At 44.0% G+C, this 23,404-nt stretch overlaps 1 protein-coding gene across 5 annotated transcripts in view; it reads right to left on the bottom strand.

Moving 5' to 3' along the window:
- tspan9a (tetraspanin 9a) overlaps positions 1–23,404 on the bottom strand; it is a 255,945-nt gene that overhangs the window by 6,752 nt on the left and 225,789 nt on the right. For all 5 annotated transcript variants that reach the window (XM_072695443.1, XM_072695444.1, XM_072695445.1 and 2 more), the window contains 5 exons: positions 21,700–21,891; positions 16,495–16,569; positions 4,748–4,849; positions 4,074–4,205; positions 1,315–1,398 (listed from right to left, as the gene is read on the bottom strand). In XM_072695443.1, the coding sequence (XP_072551544.1) occupies positions 1,315–1,398; positions 4,074–4,205; positions 4,748–4,849; positions 16,495–16,569; positions 21,700–21,891 (585 nt within the window). The remainder of the gene's footprint in view (positions 1–1,314; positions 1,399–4,073; positions 4,206–4,747; positions 4,850–16,494; positions 16,570–21,699; positions 21,892–23,404) is intronic.

Here is a 23,404-nt window from a genome sequence, read left to right as displayed (position 1 = left end):
TCAATGAATGAGCAGGTGTCCCAATACTTTTGTCCAGAAAATGTACATGCATAATTCCCCATTCTTGGACATGGAATGTAGAATTTTCCACTGACATACTAGCATTAGTGTCATGGGTAATAAACAGAAGACTTGCTCTCTTGAGAACTGCCTGCTATTATTATTAATATTATTATTATTAATATTGTAATAATAATAGGTGCACCATTTTGGATTTTGAATACTGTTCAGGCTTTCTTATGAGAGCAATGAGACGCAGGGAATTTTGGGAGGCAAACAGAGCAATACCACACAGCTTTACAATCACTCCTTATCTCACTGGGACTGGGGGAAATTGGCCTTCCCTCACATTGGTGGTTTGAGGGCAAGGCGAGCTATCTCTCTGTCCTCAGATGAAGTAATGTGTGCTGCATAGAAACATTATGTCAATGAGGTAAATTAAGATGCACTGTAAATACGCAGCCTCTTTGAAGTTTCCATTTCAGGCCGACCTGGATGCTCACATCAAACAGAGTCTGCAGTCTGCTTCCCACAGCCATTATCTTAAACAGGCAGCAGAGCGGGAGGCTGGGTTTTCATTGCCTGAATAGGATGTAGGCTTTGTTTGTTTGGGGGTTATTTTTTCATATATTTGATCAAAATTCCAATACTGAGCTTCTGTGGCATAAATATGAGCAGCACTGCAGGTTATAAGTCCTTGCGATTCTGGAGAAATACGCCAACAATGAAATATTTACTCTAATGTTCTGCTCAATACAGAAAGGCTGTTTTTTTGAAGGTCAGCTGTTGCTGAGATGCAGCGCTCCATTCATGCTATTCAACCTACAGAAGTCTAGAGCTGAAGTCACTAGTGGACTAGCGCTGAGCCGTCAGCGGAGCGCCGGTTTGTAGATCACGTCAAGACGTCATTACGGAGTCTCAGGCAGGTGGTGCTCTCTGAAGAGAAGGATCTAGGCAGATGTTTGCCTAAGAGCAGTGTCCAGAGACACTATCTATCTACTCTATCAGCTTCTAATGAGAGCTTTCATATGATTCACATACACACTTGGAAACAGCTAATGCCCCCATAGCATGAATAGGAAAACCTGCCCAAGACTATCCACACTCTGGGGACCAGCACACAATCATACACACACACACACACACTAACACACTCACTATTTTCAGCTGACTGTGCTACTGCTGCTCAAACAGACGTCAATATTTCAGCACAGCAGCGTTAGACAGCGGGCAACAAGCAAAGCTCATTACCTCCAACCTCGAATATGGAGGAACGTTGCCCAACACACACACACACACCCACACACACATTACCTGGACAACCAAGATGCACATGCCAATAGTGCCGAGCAGGTGCTTGTTATCATCCAGCCACTCTTCCACCTTCTCAAAGCAACCCTGCCGAAAAAACAAACAAACAAACAAACAAACATGGTGTTATTTTTGGGACAAACCAATGCATTCTTGCATAGCAACTGTTGCCAGGGCAGACATGTTTTACAGAACACTGGCCAAATCCTGTTCAGTCTTTTGAGACATTCTGCAGTGCATGACATAGTTTTAGCCAAATATCTGATTTATGATTTATGTAGAAAATATGACATTAATAAACACAGTGAACAGCCATAACATTAGAACCACCTCTTAAATACTAAGTAGGTCCCCCTTGTGCCACCACAACAGACCTGACCACTCGAGGCAAGCGCTCCACAAGAGACGTTCTGTGGTCTCTGGCACCAGAACATAAGTCCTGTACATTGTGAGGTGGGAGCCTTAGGTGCTTATAACACGTTATAACAAGTGTTGTTGTGTTAGTAAGGCCAGGACGTTGGATGATCACCACCCCTCTTCATCCCTTCAACTTCCCAACCCATCCCAAAAGTACTGGAAGGAGCACCAACCAATCTTTCCAGAGAACACAGTCAGTTCTACTGCTCCACAGCTCAATGCTGGGGGCTTTATACCCCTCTAGCCCACGCCTGGCATTAGAAATCATGCCATTAGGGTAATGTTTATCAGCTTCAGAGAGTCCTATTCTATTGGCAGTACTCATCTCTATTTTTCAAGCTGTTTTTTTAGAGGAGGGGAATCTGTCTGTCTTCACTGTGGGTTTGCTTGTTTCATTTTTACTACAGTTCAGGCGATATTGGATATTAATTTTCTGCAGGCGTTTGATTGTACTGCTCAATACCTGTGTGTACTGAACTGAGAGGCTCATAGAGGCTCAGTAATGGGCAAAAATGAAGACGTTCGTTTAAAAAAATGCTCTGTCTGTCTGTAAAAAATGAAAAGCACACAAAAAGCAGAAGGCTGGCCGTCGCATAGAATAAGCAACGTAGTATAAAAGAACACAACAGAAAATATGAGCCCGAACAAACAGCCACTACAGTCACTGACCCGCGAGTCAAAAGGTGCTTATTTACATCGCGTAAAACACTTAACTCACAAAAGACGCATCATGACCTTCCGTATATCGTCACCTACCAGACTAATTATGTGCATGTGCAGCAAATACTGTATTTTCTCATTTTACCTTTGGCTCAGAAAGAGCTGTATCCCCCAGGGGTATCTAACAGCTGAATACAGAGGTCCTTGGCTGAGGGCTGAGAATAAGAAGAGGCTGCTAAGAGAGCCCTGTAGACTCTATTCAATCTTAGCTGACTGCGAGTAACTGTGGCGTCAGACCACTGCAGCTGAGATACAGCATGAATACAGAATGACTGTGTGATATGACACACTGGCTCATGATGGACAGGGACAAACAATAGGAGAGGAAAACACAGCTTTTACTCGAGTGGCTCACGCTAGACACCGTGTACACAGAGTTCATTTGCAAGGCAGTCAAGTCCCAGAAGAAAGAGAGTCAGTGTGTGGTATCCAGAAATATCGGCAAACACACACGCAAACATTACTGTCTGGTAGGAAACATAAAAAACCAGTTACTGCCTACAGCTTCTCATCTCAACTTGAAAGAAGAGTTTTCCAAATCTCTGCATGTAACTTCATTCATTATTTAGAGCTTCTCAAGGCCAGCGAGGATTGAAAGAACCTTGCCCTTTCCATGACTATCGCAGGCCGAGGTGTAAATGCAAATGCGCGAATAAATCACTGATGGCACTGCAGGCTATAGGACTTGTCGTCAAACCAACACGAAGCTGGTCTCATCTAAATGCTGTGCTGGTGGGTTCATCCCATCTTAACCCCTTCCGACGTCAGCTTTTTCAAACAAGACGAAAAAGCCAAAGCTACTGTTGATCCTTCAGCGAGAAGCTGTGGAAACATCAGATGAACTGTAATCTCGCAGTGCAGAGCCTCAAACACTTGATAGCACTTGATTAAGATTCTGGGTGCAAGCTGCTTCCACAGTGCATCTCAGTGAACTCCAGTCAAATTCCTTCCCCTTCTACTGAACGCAGAAGAACAGTCTGGGGGTGAGGCCCTGTCACCCTTTTTGTACCTAGCATTTATTCCAGATTTCTTCACAGAGCTTACCCCACCCATTGCAACCTCAACCAAATCTGTCTGCTGTCTGATATGGTGGGTATCCATCCCAAGCCCAAGCTCTGATCTCCACAAGTGGCTAAAACCAAGATATTAGCCACATATCCTTTAGGTCTTAGTTAGTTGGGGAGGTGGGGCCTCCATGAATGCATCAGTGAGCCTAGGGTGCCCATGACCCTGTCCCTGGTTCACTAGTTGTCCTTCCTTGAAGCTCGCTTGATAGGTACCGAACACTGCAGTCCTGGGAACAACCCACTAGGCCGGCTGTTTTGTCGAGCCATCACAATTTGGCTATCATCAAAGTGGCTCAGATTCTGATGCTTGGCCATTTTTCCTGAACTGACTATTCACCTGCTGCCTAATGGTGAACTGGTGACTCCTGCCTTATGGTATTACACTGTACTAACTCTCCCATTTAACACAACATTAGATAACAGTGGATGATGGTCATTATTAGAGCGCCCCACCCCCCCAAAACAGCGGCTCTATGGTGTGCAGCACAACAAACAGTCCATGTCTAACACCCACATTAGCTCAAGCACCCCAGTGTCCTGCCAGCTGGGTCCACTCACCCGTTTCCAGAACTCATTGGTGACGTTGCGGCCGCAGTCCTGATAGTGCTCCTGGCAGCAGCGGTCCGGTACCACCTTTTCCTTAAGAGCCTCATGCCAGTCTGTGTAACCAGTCACACCACAGCATTTCCACTGCACCATGCAGAGAGACAGGACAGAGGGGAACGTTAGAACAAATTAATGGAGGAGAAAAGAAGGAAAGCTGACAGAGCAGAGGAGGCATGAAGTCCACCACTACTTCTATAGAGTGTTTAAGAAAGTGTTTTATTTGGTAGTCGATCATTTGCTATAAAAATACGGAGCTGTAAGGTTTGATATTTCTACATTTAAGGCTTTTTCCATGATATCGAATTTCAGATTGGTCAGGCTTGTATAATAACGAGGTAAAAAAAATATATAATTAAAATTATAGGGATTATTCGCGACTTGCTGTGGCCTATACTTTGTGTTTTATATAGTGTGTTAAGTGCAGTGTGTGTAATCCACTTACAATGACAGGTAATAACATAACATACCACTTTATACACTACAGAGTGTGGGTAGGTGGTGTTATCCACTATGCTATCCATCTGACCGAGCTGAAAGAATGAATGCAGAACAGTAGTGCCCAATTGTCCCATTTCCCCCAAATATAATTGATCTGATTGGAGAGATAATGTACTGTGGAAATGCACCTCAGCTTGAATGATGTTCCAGGCGTTCCTCAGGCCAATGTTGTTGTCCGAGTAGTAGAGAGCCAGGCCATCTTTCAGGTCCTTCTTGGCGTTTTCACTGACCTGAGAAGAGCAAGAAGGCTTGGATGAAACCGCTACCAATCAATCAACTATTAGCACTACAGAGGAAAGATGTCTGACAGGCAGAGAAGATATTTGGACTTGGGAAGAGATACAATATACAATACAGAAATCATAGTGGTGAAAAACTTTGGCTTCCTCACTCCAATACTTCTCCGTAATCTGTTGCCCCTCTTGACCACTATATTCAATTAATGTTATTAGCCTAGCAAGTGATGGATCGGCTCAGCCAGCACGAAGCTCTAAAGTGGGGCACAAGCGTTGGGGAAGGAACAGACAGGGAATGTATGATTACTATCATATGTGTTTCCTCTGGCATCGGGATCGCCTCTAACTTGACTGGGTGCCATGACATGATCATGGGAGATAAATATTTAATCAGAAGTCCTAATGAGATACAGGCCTATACATTAGCTGTTTGATGGTCGCTGCCTTACAGCTTTTAAACTACCGAGGAGGATGGAAGGCACTTAGCTTGGAGATGGGGGATGATTACAGTAGGAAATGGCAGTGTAAAAGTGCCAGCCTTGGTAGAGTTATTTCAAGGGAAGCGACATAACTTCAAATGAATGCCTTTAGAAGATTCTCTTGGAGATAGGCTCCTGGACTGAGCTGTGAATTAGACATGCCAGCAGCTTTAATCCGTCCTTACATCTTTAACGTCCCTATTAATTCCAGGCATTAGAAATGCTTCGTTTTCGGATGAAGAATCAATTTGAAATGATGAAGATCCCAAAAAAAAAACCTGCGCAGCATTTGAAATAAAACAGTAACAATGCTCCTGATGCCCGCTGAGACCTTTATATGCTCATTTTACAATAGCAGGAACGACTGTACCCGAGTCATTCTACAAAGCGGGTGTCCTTGTGTCCACAAAGTGAGATGCATTAAGCCCAATAAAACTGCCAAAGTGTTTCCAAAGCTTAAAGCTATTAAATTAAAAAGCATTGTTGTTAATATATTTATAATAAATTAACAAATATTATTTATTAAAGACTAACATAAAATTTTTCATCATTTGTCATAAGCACATGGTCAAGTCCACACGTCCATATTGACCAACATGACATCTGCATCTAAATATCACCAAATATTTATTTTCTTTAATAAAACCTTCCTTTTTTCAAAATTGTACATGTGGCTACAATTATTACAATAAACCCTAATTTCTTGTAAAAATTTTATGATTTGTCTGCATTCCTCAGTGTGTCTTACCACCCCGTCACGCTTACTTTTGTCAAAAATATATTATCTAAAATGAATATTTGAATTTAGTCATTTGCTCTTTCATGTTAAACAAGGTTCTCCAAGCTCAACCCAACCACCCCGTCACGCAAACTAAATAAAAATCATTTTAAATGGTCACTTTTACACTATTACTGCAAAGAAATAATAATTCAAATTGGTTGGCATGTTTGCTAACCCAGGAACTTCACCACACAAAGAACTGCTGGCTTGTTAGGATGAATTTTACCACCCCGTCACATTTTTATTGTGAATAAAATTGGATAATATTAATACGAATTGTATGCCTGAAGGTGGGAAGATATGTTTTGTTTGGGAGGATGTACATACACTATATGTCCAAATGTTTGTGGACACCCCTTCTAATGGATGCATTCAGCTACTTTAAGTTGCACACTTTGCTGACACAGATGTGCAAATTCACACACACACAGCTTGCCTAGTCCTGGCAGCAAAGTACTGCCAATAGAATAGGACTCTCTGCAGCAGATAAACATGAACCTATTGGCACCATGCTGCCTAATGCCAGGCATGGGCTAGAGGGGTATTTACTCCCCCAGCTTTGAGCTGTGGAGCAGTGGAAGAACTGTGTTCTCTGAAATGATGGATATTGCTCCATCCAGTACTTCTGTCAAGTCAGCTCGTTTGCCATGTAGTGACTGCAGTTACAGAATAATGATCTTTTGGGTGTAACAGAGCTGAGATCTGAAGACCTTAAGGGGTTAACAATGCTGCAGCAAGCTAACAATAATAGCGAAGGCTAATGACTCAAGACGTGTGTCTGTCTGAGAGGAGGAACTATGCTCATTAAGATGGCTGATATTTCCAACGTGTTTGTGTGCCGCGTATGGGCTCCCCAGAACCCCACAAGCTCGGTGGAACCGGCTTCGTCGCGGAGGAGAGAGAAAAATGAGAGATGGAGACGCATCATCAATCTGCGGCGCAGAAGCATCTCAAAACCTCGGCTCTCAGATATTCCTCAGGCTCATTATACACACAGAGAGAGTATCAGAACAGAAGAGCACACACACAGACACACACAAAGCTTCTCTCTGCTGATATTTATCACAGAAATGCCATAACCCCTCTTGCTGCCCGGCTGAAATGTGTTACTGGCCTAAAATGCATGGTAATGACTTCTCCTTCACGGCTGAAGAGAGGCGTCCCAATTACCCCGGTGCGCACTGCTCCAATATGACCCACTTACTTTTGGCTTGGGACCCATGAAGATTACACTTACGGCATCATATCTCAAAAAACAAAATAAACAAAAAAAACATGCTGACATCAACCGAGCTTTTCTCTCCCTTTTTCTTGGGTGAACTGAACCACAGTGGAGCGACAGATCTGCATTATTAAGGGCCGCCACATGTGGGCCGAAACGCTTCACTAACACTGCCTCTGAAGCGTCCCGATTCTAAAATGTATAATTAGAAACTTCATTATTATGCACAAATTGAATTAGCCCATTTTACAGGCTACAGTGCCACTACTGTGAATGGGAGGACAGGGAGGCCTGTCTGTGTGAAATGCTGACCTATATTGGTGCTTCATTCCAATTGGGATGAGTCGGGGATGAGGTGGTAAAGGTGCACGTATTTGTCACTGTACAGTGTTCTGTACAGTGAAATGTGTCCTCCGCATTTAACCCATTTGTGGTAGTGAACACACACACACACTAGTGAACTAGGGGCAGTGAGTACACACACACCCAGAGCGGTGGGCAGCCAACTCCAGCGCCCGGGGAGCAGAGAGGGTAAAGGGCCTTGCTCAAGGGCCCAACAGTGGCAGCTTGCCGAGCCTGGGAATCAAACCCACAACCTCATCCAACATCCTGACCACTCTAATGTCTTGTCCTTGAATGCAATCAAATCCTCACAGCAATGCTCCTCCAAAATCTAGTAGAAAGCCCTCACTGAACAATAGAGACAGGTACTCCAACAAAAGCAAGACAAATACTCCTGATTTTGGAAGAAACAATGCATGAGAAGATGTCCCCATACTTTTGTCCATTTAGTGTATGGAACACTGCGTCTGAGGTTTTCTAAAAACGCGTCCAGATTCTAAAATGTATAATTAGTATTAATAATATTAATTATTATGCACAAATTGAATTAGCCCATTTTACAGGTTACAGTACCACTACTGTGAATGGGAGGACAGGGCCTGTCTGTGTGAAATGCTGGCCCATATATAAAACCATTCAGGTCTATTACAATAGCAGAAGACTGGTAGGCCGTTCCTGTAGCTTCCCTTTGGGGGGAGAACAATGCGGCTCTCGTCCAGCGATGTGCGTTTCACAGCTCAGAGCTGCCCTGAATGAACGCATAGATCACTAATGTTTAAATAAAATGTGTCCCGCCGGGGCCGAAGTCAAACACAGTGCAAATCAAGCCCAGATAACTCAAGCATGCGAGCTGCCGCCGACACCTGCTCGCAATTGTCACGCGTTTATTTATTTTCTCTCGCATTCGTCTCGGTAGGGTTGGTTGGACACTTGCAGGTTAGCAGATGTGCCTGTGTGTTGAGTGGTGTTTGGACAGTGTGCCGTGTTACAGCCCTGACCCGTGAACCTGCTGCGGGGCGTCCATCTAATTTTCTGTAAGAGAAATTGTAGAGTCATCACACCTGCCAGCGCTGAATAATGTGGAAGATCATTCGTCTCTAATTAGAGGCTTAATTCAAACCCTAAGGATCTGAAGGACCCGGAGGACCTGTCTGCCCTAACTTCAGCTCCTCGCTGTTATAACTTACGCACAACTTTAATCATTAATAGCAGATTAAGAATAATTTATATAACATTTAAACTTATAGAAGTTGCTGAATAATGTCTTTGAAAGTAACGTTAAAGGGCCACATCAAAGAAAGTTTAGCATTCCATCCTTTTTTTTAATAAAAGTGATGATGTGGTTTTTAAATATTGCAAAAGTGTATGACAAATTGAGCTAGGTTGCACCCACTGCTGACAGCACACACAGAGAATTACTGCCAATAGAATAGAATAAGCTCTCTGGAGCTTATAAACATGAACCTATGGGCACCATACCTAATGCCAGGTGTTGGCTAGAGGGGTATAAAGCCCCCAACAGCATAGAGCTGTGGAGCAGTGACTTTTCTGGAATGAAGATTGGTGCTTCATCCCAATTAGGATGAGTTGGGGATGAGATGTGATGGTGATCATCCAACATCCTGACCACTCTAATGTCTTGTCACTGAATGCAATCAAATCCTCACAGCAATGCTCCTCCAAAATCTAGTAGAAAGCTCTCACTGGACAATAGAGACAGGTACTCCAACAAAAGCAAGACGAATACCTAAGATTTTGGAAGAAACAATGAATGAGAAGGTGTCCCCATACTTTTGTCAATTTAGTGTATGGAAAGCAAAGCAAAGATCTGACTATTTAAGTTATAAAGGGTGTCTGTACTACTCTGTACTACCGGACAGCCAATCAGAACCGAGGTCATTTACATCCACTGGCATGCAAAAGTTTGAGCACCCCTGTTCGATTGCTTTCAGGGGCCTTCAAGAAAAGTTTCCTCAAAGGACCTTATACGGTTCCGCTTGAGGCGAACCCCAGACCACCAATTTTAGGAGGCGCTAAGAGATTGGTTCTCTGGGCCACTCCTGGGCTTGAAAACAGCTTTCACACTTGACCAAATGTAGCGAACTCTCAGAGCAAGCGCTCTCAGGTCTGAAAAAAAAAAACCCAAAACCCCTGCTATGGTCAAAACGCCCTAAAATATCAAGTAGTCTTCTCAACTTGTGCTGGGATTGAACAAAATAAAGATAAATATAGATTGAGTGGAGATAGACTGACGCTGTTTCCAATGGTTTTTATTAAAGCGCCTTTGGGGGTTGTAAAATTGTGTCACTGAAACCCTGACAGTGTCTGAGTGTGTGTCTGATTTCTCTGCAGAATCACTGAAAACGGCCAGTGTTTGGAGAGCGTGCGGAGAGGAGGTAAGAGAGAAAGACAGGAATTTGGACTGTGAGATCTTCCCATCAGTTCCGTCTACACTGAGGTAAAGGGGGGTAAGGAGAAATGAATGTCCTGTACATCCAATTTTCCAAAGAAAATTGAAATAAACAGAATGTCCATGCCTTTCAGACTGAGCTGCATATGGTTTGAAATCATTTCTCACAAAGAAGTGTGGAAGAACCTCACAGGAGCGGAGTGTGGAGTCTTGAACGTAGCCCCCATGCAATCAGAGGCCAAATCAAAGGCCTTGGTTGAATTACAGGCATTAAGAGCTGGAAAGAATTCTTCTGATTTCTCTCTCCTTTCCCTCGGCCTCCCACCGATTTGCATTCACATCAGTGCACCCTGCATCCGGCAGGTCTACGGGCTGCAATTTCTATTTGCAGAGTGTGTCCATGCTGTTAGCCAAAGGCCACACATCCTGTGTGTTCTACCGAGCCCCAGTCAGTCCCTCATCTGACCACACTGCACTAACTGCACTCTATTAAATACAGTGCTAATGACAAATGACATTTCTGCAGATATTTGGATAGCATGAGGCAAACCGCCGTCCAAATTGGCTCGGGATGATGCTGTTGGTCTTTGAGTCGAGTAGCTGTGTTTATTTTCAGTGCATTCTGACAAAAACAAACACACAGACAAGAGCGTGAAAGTCCCGAGAGAGCTCCGGCAGTAATCTTTCGGAAATCTCCTCCGAGCTGCGCACTTAGTGGCGTCTGCGTAGATCGGAATGATGAACGGCACTGAGTTTGCACAAGTGTAAACTAATAAAGCTGTCGGCTATGAGAGGTTTCACATTACAGAGATTCTACCCCAGTTACGGGGTCTGAAGTGACAACATACAGTATGAGTAAGTACACCAGTCCACTGCTGGCGAGCACTGTAGCGCATTAACAGTAAGCAATGGGCGTCCAACTACATAAAGGTCAAAAAGGTTCTGCCTGGACAGCATCGCTAACTTGTTTTGATGGTTGGTACTTTTGGGACAAGTTGGGGAGATGGGGATGATGAGGTGGGGTGGGGTGGACAAAAACAAGCGCTAACTTTTAGAGATGTTGGAAATTGCCTACATCTGATCCAGGCAGCGAGTTGAGCGCTGTGTTTGGGGTTGAGCAGCAAGTGCACACCCCACCCCACCCCTGCTGGCCAGAGCTTAAATAGCCGAATAGCACCACTGAAGCACATGTCAAGAATGTGTCAGCAGGTCAAATTCCATGTTTCTCGATTTTTCTATTAATATCTTTAGGATGATGCAGTATGATGCTGTAGAGCTCGTCCTTTCCATAGCATCTCAGCGCAAGATCGGACGTGACTCTGAGACATGAGCCAACTGAGACAATGCCTAAAGCCAGACATGAGCTAGAGGGATGTAAAGCCCCCCCAGCACCGAGCTGTGTTCTCTGGAATGATGGTTGGTGCTCCATCCAATACTTTTGGGATAGCACTAACACTCTTGTTTCTGAATGCAATCAAATCCTCACAGCAATGCACCTCCAAAAATCTAGTAGAAAGCCTTCTTCCCTGGACAGTAGAGACAGTTACTCCAACAATAGCAGGATAGACTCTTTTTAAATGCCTTTGATTTGAGAAGAAACAATACATTTGCAGATGTCCCAATACTTTTGTCCATATGGTGTACGATCACCACTACCGAGGCCTTATTAAATGTGTACATAACACTGTGTGTGTGTACATGCTGGCTAGGCTACATTTTCCGAAATTCCACTGCTTCCACAGCGTTAATGGCATTCCATTAGTGTCTAAACAGCACCGGCCACTGCGCTCCATTACTGGGCTGCCACTCTGTCCTAAGAGCCGTAGGAGCGCTACTCTGGTAATACCCCTCATCTGTCTGCGAGCCCCCTGCAGAAAGCGCCGCGCTAGCGTGCTTTCCTCAAATCAGCTAATATGGCTTCATTTGGCCGGGGTCCTGCGCCACGCACGCTGGAATGAGGTCATAGGCGTAAAGACGGATGCTCTAATCTGGTGCCTGGCCTCCACCATCTGCTGCAGTCAGATGGCAGGTCACTACAGGGCCAGAGCGTGGCTCTGTGTGTGCATGGTTATGTGTGTGTGTGTGTGTGTGTAGTGGGCAACACTTTAATCCACCGCGGGCGTGTTCGGTGAGGTAGGAGATTGACTGTACCTCTCCAATACACCTGCGGGCAAGACGAACATCACTGAGGAGAAGGAGAACATCTGTGATAGTGGCGTATAAGAAGGGATCGTGATTGTCAGCCGTGTTGTTGCCTCTAGCTCATCTTCTCCCAGTCCTGGTGTGCTGAGAGTGCGAACCAAGGCATCCATAATTAAGTAATCACCACCTTGGTTTGAAGTGTGGAAGGTGGCATCAATGCTTTCTGTTGATGGCCCTTTTATACGCTGCCAGTTTATCTTTTCCTCAGTCGTGATAATGAATGCCTTGTGATTTGGAGATCAAATGAGTGGCTAAATTAAAGATTCCTCTGATGGCTGACTCAGAGAGGCCCCGAACCGGAGCTCTGAAGAGGACGGGCGAGGAATGAAAGGCTGCGCAGCTCTGCCTGATGGATACAAATCTCTCCGAGCTCATCTCCACTCTACTCTGCTCCGCTCTGACCTTCTCTGGTCATCATATCTGTCTGATCATGCTGGGTTACACAGGGCAGAGTGCTACTGCATCTCGGTGAACGACACGAGTGATTAGCTAGACCCACTCTGCTCTTGGCTGGCAGACAGCTGAGTGGCATTTAAAGGCTAATAAAGAGAGATACATGGTAATCACTTTATCTTTCATTATGTGGAGAGAAAAAGATGAATAGTCATGCTCTGGATCTAACTGTGATGTATGCCTGAAGCATATATATATATATATATATATATATATATATATATATATATATATATATATATACACACACACACACACACACACACACACACACACTTTACCATGCGTGTAACGGACCATAGTTGATCTGTGATCCGAATGGATTGTTCCCCATGGTTTAAAATGCATAAACAGTGTATTAAAGCAGCAGTATGAATAATTTTTACCTTTATAATAACAGCTTAAAAAGCATTGTTGATTCTCCACAGACCAGTGACAGAAGGAACAGTGCCGCTATTGTTGCTATTCTGGGCTTGGCATGCTGCTAACTGTTTTATGTAACTTTGCGTAATTGCGTTACGCTGCCTAACCTGAGTCATATTAGATTAAAATCCTGTAGTATTCCTCTACCGCCTCCGTCCACATGCTTCTTTCACTTTCAGTGACGGTTCTTTATCTCTCAGCTTGTAAAATGTGTAAAAGCACAAATTCCACCTCCCAGCAATGAGGAGAGCTGAAGCAAGCCCAGAACCAAGAAATGTCATATCTTGCATAATGCTGCTTTAATTGCCAGTTTAACCAAAATAATGTAATGCAAACTGATGATGTGGATATAACTGTTATGGTCTGTAGACATTGTGCCATGAGAAAGCCATATGACTATAGATGGAAGGACTGATCAGCCATTAGAGCTGTTTAGTTAACACATACTACCCATATTTTCCCCATAAGTTTGCCTGTTTATCAAAGGACCCTGCAGATGGCGCTAGTGGTTAAACACAGACCTCGCGTACGGCTGCTGACTGGATTTCGTTGTGGGCTCCACTAGAAAGCATGTCATGAGTTGAATGTGTAAAATGATCATCCCTTGTGAAAGAGGCACAGTAAAGTCTTTTTAAATACACTATATGTCCAAATGTTTGTGGACACCCCTTCTAAAAAATACATTTAGCTACTTTAAGTTGCTGTCTGGTGCCTAGTGGTAGAGAACTACTGCCAATAGAATAGGACTCTCTAGAGCAGAAAAACATGAACCTATTGGCACCAAGTCAGGTGTGGGCTTGAGGGGTATAAAGCCCCCCAGCACTGAGCTGTGGAGCAGTGGAAGAACTGTGTGCTCTGGAATGATTGATGGTGCTCCATACAGTATTTTTGGGATGAGTTGGGGAGAAGCCTTCTTCCCTGCACAGTAGAGACAGTTACTCCAACAAAAGCAGGATGAATCCTTTTTAATACCGTTTTGGAGTTTTGACTATGACTATGGCAATACATCGAGCATGGCCACACATGTGAAGCGACATCACTCTGGTGTGTCCCTGGAAAGCGCACATATGCCTCCCTTTTTTTAGCTGATCCAAAAATGATAGAATCTGAACCGTGATCCGTGACACCCCTAGTGCGCGGTGCTAGAGACAGTAAGAAAGATAGACACATGAAAGCACAAAGGGAGAAAGAAATACGCACCTGAAACATTGACTTTTATCAGGTGTAAGGAAAGCTCAAGCTTGAAAAACAAGTGTTGTTTGCTGAAACGCAGCAGCGCACAGCCTGGTTGCGGCCTGAAGCCGAGAGTGACTTATAAGCTAAGATAAGGCTGTGGGGCGTACAGTATTTCCCGCTGACAGAGCATGCCTCAGAGACACACAGATCCCCATCTCTAAATGGATTGTGGGTAAGTGAATTACTTTAGCTTTCGCGGAGAGAGTCAGGCAGGCGGCGTAGGCAATGTTAACCTCCCAGAAAGTCTTTAGTAGAGCCTGATCGATAGGAAAATTTAGTTAGCGAAGGTGATTTTCAGTAGCTGATTGCTAATATTGCTTAAACAGCTCTTTACTGACGGATGGGATTGTCGGTCGTCAGCTGTCAGTTGTTGTTCCATGGGCTCTCAATTAAAAAGTCTGTACATTTTGCAATTATTACATTGAACACTACATGACAATTGCTAACTTCCAAACAATATAGGGACGAAAGTATTGGGACGCACCTCTTAAGCATTGGATTCAGGTGTTTAATTCAGTCCCATTGCCACAGGTGTTTCAAATCAAGCACCTAGCCTTGCAGTCTGCCTTTCTTACAGGCATTAGCGAAAGAATGAGTGGTTCTAAAGAGCTCACTCTTCAGCTCAATACTGGGGGGCTTTATACCCCTCTAGCCCAGGCCTGGCGTTAGGGTCATTCTTATCTGTTCCAGAGAGTCCTATTCTAAGGGGCAGTGGTGGCTCAGCGGTTAGAGTGCCAGGCTGTTGATAACAGGGTTGTGGGTTCAATTCCCAGGCTCAGCAAGCTGCCACTGTTGGGCCCCTCTCTGCTCCCTGGGCGCTAGTGGTGTGTGTGTGTGTGTGTGTGTGTGTGTGTGTGTGTGTGTGTGTGTGTGTGTGTACTTACAGCCCCTAGTTCACTTGGGCAGTGTGTGTGTGTGTTCACAACCACAGATGGGTTAAATGTGGAGGACACATTTTGCTGTACATAGTACAGTGACAAATACGTGCACCTTTACCTATTGGCAATGCTTCTCTACGGGGACTAGACATGCTGTCTAGTACCTGACACATTCATTATAAGGGGTGTCCACAAACATTTGGACATATAGTGTAGCCACAGATTATTTATATAACATTCATAAGTGGAGTTTTAAACATGAGCTTCAAACATGTTTGGTGGTTAAAAGAGTGTTATGCCAGCTAAGCTAACCAGCTAAGCTAACCAGCCTCTTTATAAGTGGGTACTGCCCTCACCTAGTCACCTGGTCACATGCAGATTCAACTCTTTCCTCGTGTCTCAGTGCCTTGAAAGAAAGAAAACTTGAAGCTAATGCACTTCAGCAGAGCACGTTTCCAGCATCGGTTAAGTGACACTTATGACTTTATCAAAAGAGGACGGGGAACCCACACGCACTGCTGATGGATAGTGATCTTGGAGGATGTCAAGAGGTCACATAGTACAGTCCTGTGCATTCCAGCAGCCTCAGGCTGGAGTGGGAAAGGGCATGGGAAAGACTCTGATGAGGCTGGACCAGTAGGATAAAATAGAGATGTGCACTAAGAATAAGCTTAAGACCAATTACTTGGCACCAACTGGCCACGATCAGGCTCCTTTGTGTGGGGCAACCTGTGACCTTTCATTTGGATGGAAGGGGCAGCTGTCTTAGAGCGAGCCCAGCAGACAACTGGAGCAGCAGGCAGACACTGATCATTCACCAAGCATTTATTGAAGAAACCACTTATGCACTTTACAGGACGATTCTGACACAGTGCTGCCTTTTTCCTTATCTGGGATTTGTTACAATTGGGACAAATTAAGAAAATAATTCCTAGAGAGATATTTGTGAATGAGGCCCCACTTTTGTGATGGAGATGTGTGAAGGTGAATAACCACTGAAGGGTCTAAAGAACTTGATGTGAAGGTCTTCTTCTATGGCATCCCTAAAAAAAAATCAAGGCACCTTCATTTTTAAGAGTGTGCATGTGTTCTTTCGGAGAGAGGCCTTGATGAATATAGCGCAGATTATTTGCTTAGATCTAAAAGCTTGTTCAGGAGAATGTTGATTACTGTGCAACCCCTGGCGGGACATGAGATTTGTCAAAGCGCTTACCTTATTCGAGTACACGAAGAAGAGGATGAGCAAGATCAGCTCTGCCAGCAAAATAATCAGCAGGACAATGAAGAACTGCAAACATAAAGAAGAGAGAAGCCAATGAGTGATTAGAAAGAAAGGAGGACGCACAGAGAGAGCGAGAGAGAGAGAGCAAGAGAGCGAGAGAGAGAGACAATATGAAGCGAGTGGAGGAGATCTGTGCACATGAATCATCCCTCCTCCAAACACACTCCTTCATTCTCTCGCGCTCCGCTTCGCCCCTTCTGCTAAATATTTACCCAACCTTCTATAGAGCATGCGCCTGTCAGGCCGTAAACATTAGCACACTGAGGGCCTGATTCGCTTCCCATTCATCATTCTGCTGATCAGAGCTGTCTGGACGCATAAGAGCTACAGCTTTAGCCCAGCTGAAAGCCCTTAAGATGCTTGTTTATTGAATCTCTGCACTGACAGTTCCAAATGATTAGTTTACCGCACTGTTTCCCCATCATTAGAGGGAAAATGCTGGTGTTGCCAGTGTATTCACAAGCTGATGGCCGGAGTCGAGTGCACGTGCACGTGTATGGGGCGGTGTTCTGGCCTAAAATGCTATCTGTGAAAATTGCAACTCAATTTTACTAGTAAAAAAAATCTAAATTAAGATCTCTGTAATGTGTTTATTTTACTAGTAGGAAGTCTCCTTTCAGATCAACTATGACATTTTTACTAGTAATTGTATCAGATTTCATCAGATCAGATCTACCAAGCCATTCTGACATAGTCAATTTACCAGGATGACATATCCTTAATGTAATTTTGACTAGTCATATGTTACATGTATCAGATCTCATTCCTTACGCGTCTATAATTACTAATAAAAACTCCAGAGGTTAGAGATATCTACAGTAGTAGGGGCAGTGGTGGCTCAGCGGTTAGAGCACCGGGCTATTGATGACAGGGCTCGGCAAGCTGCCAAGGTTATTTTTTACTAGTTAAAGTTGTAAATCCAGATGTCTACACCGTAAATCTGACTTGTAAAATCCCCAGATCCACATACTTATGAATTAATTCTGTCAAGCAAAAATGCTAAAAATGCTATTTAACCATGCTGTGAGGACAGCTGAAAGGATCATCGGAGTCTCTCTCCCCTCCGTCATGGACATTTACACCGCCCGCTGCATCCGCAAAGCAACCAGCATTGTGGATGACTCCACCCACCCTTCACACAGACTGTTCTCCCTCCTGCCATCAGGAAGAAGGTACCGCAGCATCCGGTCCAACACGACCAGACTCTGCAATAGCTTCTTCCCCCAAGCCATCAGACTCCTCAACACAACTCAACTTCTGAACTGATGTTTTGTTTTTCTGTTTCATACACACACTCACACTCACTCTCTCTCTCTTTCTCTCTCTCTCTCTCTCTCTGTCTACCTGACAATTATGCACACTGCATAATTTGCACACTACCCCTAATTATTTATTATTCTCTGTCTGTACTGTGTTGTGTTGTCTGTCTGCACTTGTACTGTGTTGCACTTGTGTTCTCTATGCACTGTGTCTATGTTGCACCATGGTCCTGGAGGAACGGTGTTTCGTTTCACTGTGTACTCTGTATGTAGTTGAAATGACAATAAAACCCACTTGACTTGACTTGCTTGCCATCAGCAGCCGGAGCCAGAGAGAGCACAGTTTCGGCCGTAGCGGTCATTGCAGAGCCTCACTGAATCTTTGAACCCCACGGTACTTTGAATAGCTATAGCTACAGCGATCTAGCTAGGTAGCTATTCACATTGCATTTTACTCTGACAAATATAATATGAATATAAGGCTGTATTTGAAGGGGCAGAGACAGCGATTGTTCTGTAGTGCTAGTTAGTTAATGCCTAGAATTACCCTAACTGGGCAAGTCAACCGGCTGGTTGACTTGCATATCTGCTTCCTAAATGAGTCATCTAAATAATAAAAAAAAAATCTGAAAGGTTGCTAAATCAGAATCCAGGAACACTTGTTTGCAAATCTATTTTACTGTTAAACAATTAAGGATGTGTTGTTCTGACAATAGGACTTTTTGGAATGGCTTTATTAATCTGCAGATCTGATCACATTACTAATACATTTAATATATATAATATCTGAAATTAGAGTTTGTACTAGTAAAATCTGCATTACAGAGAAACAGAATTTGAGTTTTTATGCCAATCCTGATTACCATACGTGTGTGTATGTCTGCGTCCTCTATCACACTGACCCAGAGTCACACTGCCCTGCTTGCCCTTTCTGTGAAATACAGGAGTGGATATAAAGTTGAGAATGCTGTGGGTCTCTCTGAGTGAACACACAGCTAAAGCACATCAGAGGACGCAAGCCAATCTCTCATCTCTAAACCCTACAGGACACCGCCCAGCTCTAACGTCTCCTCTTGCTTTCTCTGAGAGCAGCGCAGGATATATATATATATATATATTAACTGCATGCAGAGCTGGGCTGCCCAAAAGGTCAGGCAATTCAAATATACACCAGCTATATCTAATAAGTATTTACGAAGGCTTAAGTGCTGAAAAACGGTATTAAAATATCAGCTCTGTCTGAGTCCCGGACTCAATGCTCATGCGATTGCAGGTTTTGGTTGCATGGAGATGCTGAATGATTCATCAACAAACTCTCGCTCCTACGGCATGTCTCTCCTTTCTCACTCTCTCGCTTTCTCTGAGAGCTTCTATTTCAAAGTTGCTTCAGCGTATGAATACTTTATTAAATGCATGTCTCCTTGTGTTTATTCCAAATCAGGTGTGAGGTCATCAGATGTGTCTAGTGAGGGATAAATGAAGGCGGGCTGAAAAAAAAAGAAAAAGAAAAGCACTCATGGTGAAACATCCCTACGATGGTGAAACATCCCTGATACTGACACTGGTACCAATGGGCTGATACCAATCCGATACCAATGCCAATCTTCTTCCCTCTGTTAACCCTTTGACCCCTAAGCCAATTTTACATCATTTTTGATAGTCTGTCGTACCTTTACTCGCCTAAAAACGACAGCATTTATAGGAGACAGTAGCATTTGCCAGGATGTTGTTGTTGTTTTTCTATTCTACTTAAAAAAGCCTTAATTTATGTTAATGTATGCAGAATTAAGTAATAAATTAACAGAATTTAGATATTTGTATGAATTTGACCATGTTTTGATACACATGTACTTCAGGCCTGCAATGTTTGGACGTTTTCTTGCTTGCAAAGACTATAAAAACTGTATTTTTGAGCTGAAAATACAAAATACAGTCACTTTAATGCCAAATTACTTGCATTAGTTAAACTAACAAAGGTATTTATTATAGGATTTCTTCATAATACTTGGCAATTGTCCAAAAAAAGTATATATATTTTTTTATCCGCCTGGATATGACTGTAATTTTACATAGTACTGAAAATAGAAAAGTCATAAAGCACCTGTGTGTGTTGATGTATGGTGCCGGCGCCCGTGTACATGTCTCCATTATGAACAATAGTTTTGAATTGTTGGACAGGTTTTACATTACATCTCAAATGTTCTTCTCCACTGTAAAACCTACAGAACTTAACGTTACCCAGCGTAATCTACCTTTCTCTGTTCTTCACTCTCTCTCTGTCTTTATTTCACCTCCTGAATTCGTCCTTTCAAATTTAAAAGCCCTCTGTTGAGATTTCATTCAATTCTGAAGCAGCGGCGGCTGTAATTTTGCAGCGGAGGAAACACGGTATTACCTGCTACACACTGACTCTGAACGTGGAGGTTTTTTTTTAGCGTGCTCTGTGTTTTGTGTTGCGCTCTGGTTCCTCCCTCCTCGCTCTCTGTGTGTATTGTCTGGGTTGTCAGTTGTACACTGATCCTGAGGTATGAAGTCTAGATGACTGGCACGTAGGCTTGAACCTACATTTACGTGACAGTTGAAGCTAATGGATTGGACTGGAGTATTCTTTTGTCTTACGAAATCCAATCCAGTGCTTTTGGCCAGTACCGGACTGACACCCGGGCCCTATTTTAGCAGTCTTAGGCGAGTCGGCAACCGTGCACCATGCAGCTTGATTTAGAGCGTCAGTGTGTCTTTGCTATCGTAATGATAGGAAAAGTTTGCCTTGCACAACTCAAAATGCTCAAAAGGCATGTTATAAGTCTCTTAATTTCTCATTTTTTGGACGTAACTTGCAATAAACCAATCAGCAGATTGCTATATCAATGGCGCAGCTACTGTTGAGCAAGTGGCCATCACTGCCAAGATAGCAATACGCCAGACATTTACCTGAACACACCTCATTTCGAGACCTTCACACGCACCATTGCTATTTAAACGCTGCAGGTGGAAGGCGTGAAAACAGACTGTTGACGGGTTGTGAGATAGCAATGAGCATCACAATGCACCTTGTGCAGGGTGTAAGAAAGGGCCCCAATACTCGCACCCCTAAACGTGCAGATGGAGTCTTTACCAGTGCATATAACACAATGTCATCTCGACCAATGTATAATTCAGGCTTGTAAGTGACACAAAAGCCCTGCATGTCACAAGCTCTCTCAATTAGACTGTGTGACCGGCTCTATTAAAAAGAGATGATGGCTTTGTACTTGATACTTAATAGGATGTGAACAAGGGTGTGCAAAAGAGAGAGAAAGGCAGAGACAGAGAGAACAGAGTGAGAGAGAGAGAGAGACAGAGAGACTCCATGTGTGAGGGAGTGCTTTAGAACCCTGCTATTAGAGAGGTCCTGCGAGTGAAGTAAGGGAAGCCCCCGGCTCCAGCTCTGATCCCACCCTCATCAGCCTGGAGAGTTATGGACGGCTCTATTAGCTCCATTAAGCTCATTAGCGAGAGCAGCTCAGTCGGGGACTTTAGAAGACAAACAATGGCTCATATCACACCTGGAGCTAAAACTCCTCTGAAGCCCTTGATGTTCTGGATAAAGACTTTTTAAAACATTTAACGAGTCGAAACTGGGGTGCACAGCAATTGAAGCCAAAACGAATGGAGCTGGAAATGCATTCGGGCAACGAGCGTTTATTTATTCATATTAATTTATTAATTTAACAGCTGAGGGAGAGCAGAGATAACACATTAGAAAGTAGCCACAGGTCTGTTTACTGGGCTGGTGCATTTCAGGATAGTCTTGTTTGGCATGTGTTTGTGTCTATGTGTGTATGTGTGTGTGTGTGTGTGTGTGTGTGTGTGTGTGGTTGTAGCTAGCTGTACTCACGCTCAGGAGCAGGCACTTGTTTTCCTTGATGGCACCCAAGCAACCAAGGAAGCCGGTCACCATGACGATGGCACCTATGGCGATGACCAGGTTGGCGGCGGAGAGGGACGGGAAGGAGGGTGAGAAGGTGGCAAAGCTGCCCTGAGACACAGCCAGCCAAATCCCTACACCCAGCAATCCACAGCCACACAACTGCAGAGAGAGAGAGAGATAGAGAAAGGCTCTGATTACCAAGCAAGCCACGGCCTCCTTCAAATGTACACCACAGTGAATGTGGTGAGTCAGCAGCAGTGCTAAACTCAACGCGAATGTCCGTTTTAAATATGGACGTCCTCCTAGATACATTCCACTGCTCTCCATCACACCGGCGGCACGAACGGAACACACTCACGGACGGACATGGGAAGTGATTTCGCTAAGTCGAACCCGTGCTGAGGTGGAGATGTAATGCAGGCTGTGTGTAAGGTGCTGAGCAGCTTGTCAGAATCTGCTGGTGAACATGCTTTTTCCACTAGACACTAAAATGTGACCTCTTAAGAGTGTGCTAATGGATTCCACCGGAGCCCGCGGCCATCACTGTGCATTTGACAGGTCAACACCAGCATACTAGAGACCTACAGAGTAAAGCACTTCTGTATTACAGGCATTATTGCCATAGGTGGCATTCAGCTGTACAGATCATCAATATCTCTCTATCCACCAATCCATACATTCATCTATCATCTTCCTGGTCAGGGTTTGTGGAGGGTCTAGAGCCCAAGTGTTCAAAACCTGGACCCAGAATTCAGCTTCCAGACATGTAGTGTCACACCTACCAATGTTTATAAAGTGCAGGACTGGCAACTGGAATCAAGGTCCAAATCTGAAGAGCTATCTAGGTCTGCAGCCTACCCAGAATCCTTGAGCAGACACTCAGACTTAGGAGCAATTTAGCATGGCCCATTGTCCAACCATGTATGTTTTTAGGAGGAAACCCACAGGGACGCAAGGAGAACATTCCTCACAGAGAGTGACCGCAGCAAGGACCGAACCCATGACCCCAGGCCCCTGTAGCTGTGCGGATTCTCTAAAACCACTCGATTACCTGACATTTACTTATGGCTGGGGTAGCGTAGTGGATAACACCGCACTCCCCATGGCAGTAGCTAACAGTAGCCGAGTGGAAACACGTCAGCTTATTTTATTAAGTGTGGGAGCAAGACTAACAGCTAACACACGACAATCTCCTTAGCTTGCTAGCAGCAAATTGCCCTGAGAGGGCACAATGAGAGGACAGCAATGCTATCCAGTGCTATCCAGATCTGTGAGACACCGCCAGTGCCATAAACCAGCCGATCAAAGCAAAGCTTAGCATTTCTTGTTTTATTACGAGCCTTTCATAAAAGGAAAAGTAGCATGTTCATTTATTAGCAAAATAACAGGGTGGTAAATAAGCTTGTAAAACAGCATCTGAGCATTTTTGCCACCAACCCAAGTCACACATCTACCATTTATCCATCAAGCACAATTTAAAATACTAAAATAACAAATAGGGACCTCCACACAGTCCAGATTACTGTCAAATAGCCTTAACTGTGTAGTTAAATCTGTGACAGAGGCAGAAACACATGTTCTATACGTTTGCGGTGTGTGTGATTAAGTGTGTGTGTGTGTTTACACGCAAGTGCCGCTGATTGGCAGGGCACAGTTGAGTCTGGAGTTGTTC

The sequence above is a fragment of the Salminus brasiliensis genome, chromosome 13 (genome assembly GCF_030463535.1).
Source record: "Salminus brasiliensis chromosome 13, fSalBra1.hap2, whole genome shotgun sequence".
NCBI classification, from domain to species: Eukaryota; Metazoa; Chordata; class Actinopteri; order Characiformes; family Bryconidae; genus Salminus; species Salminus brasiliensis.
This window is presented reverse-complemented; position numbering and strand designations above follow the sequence as displayed.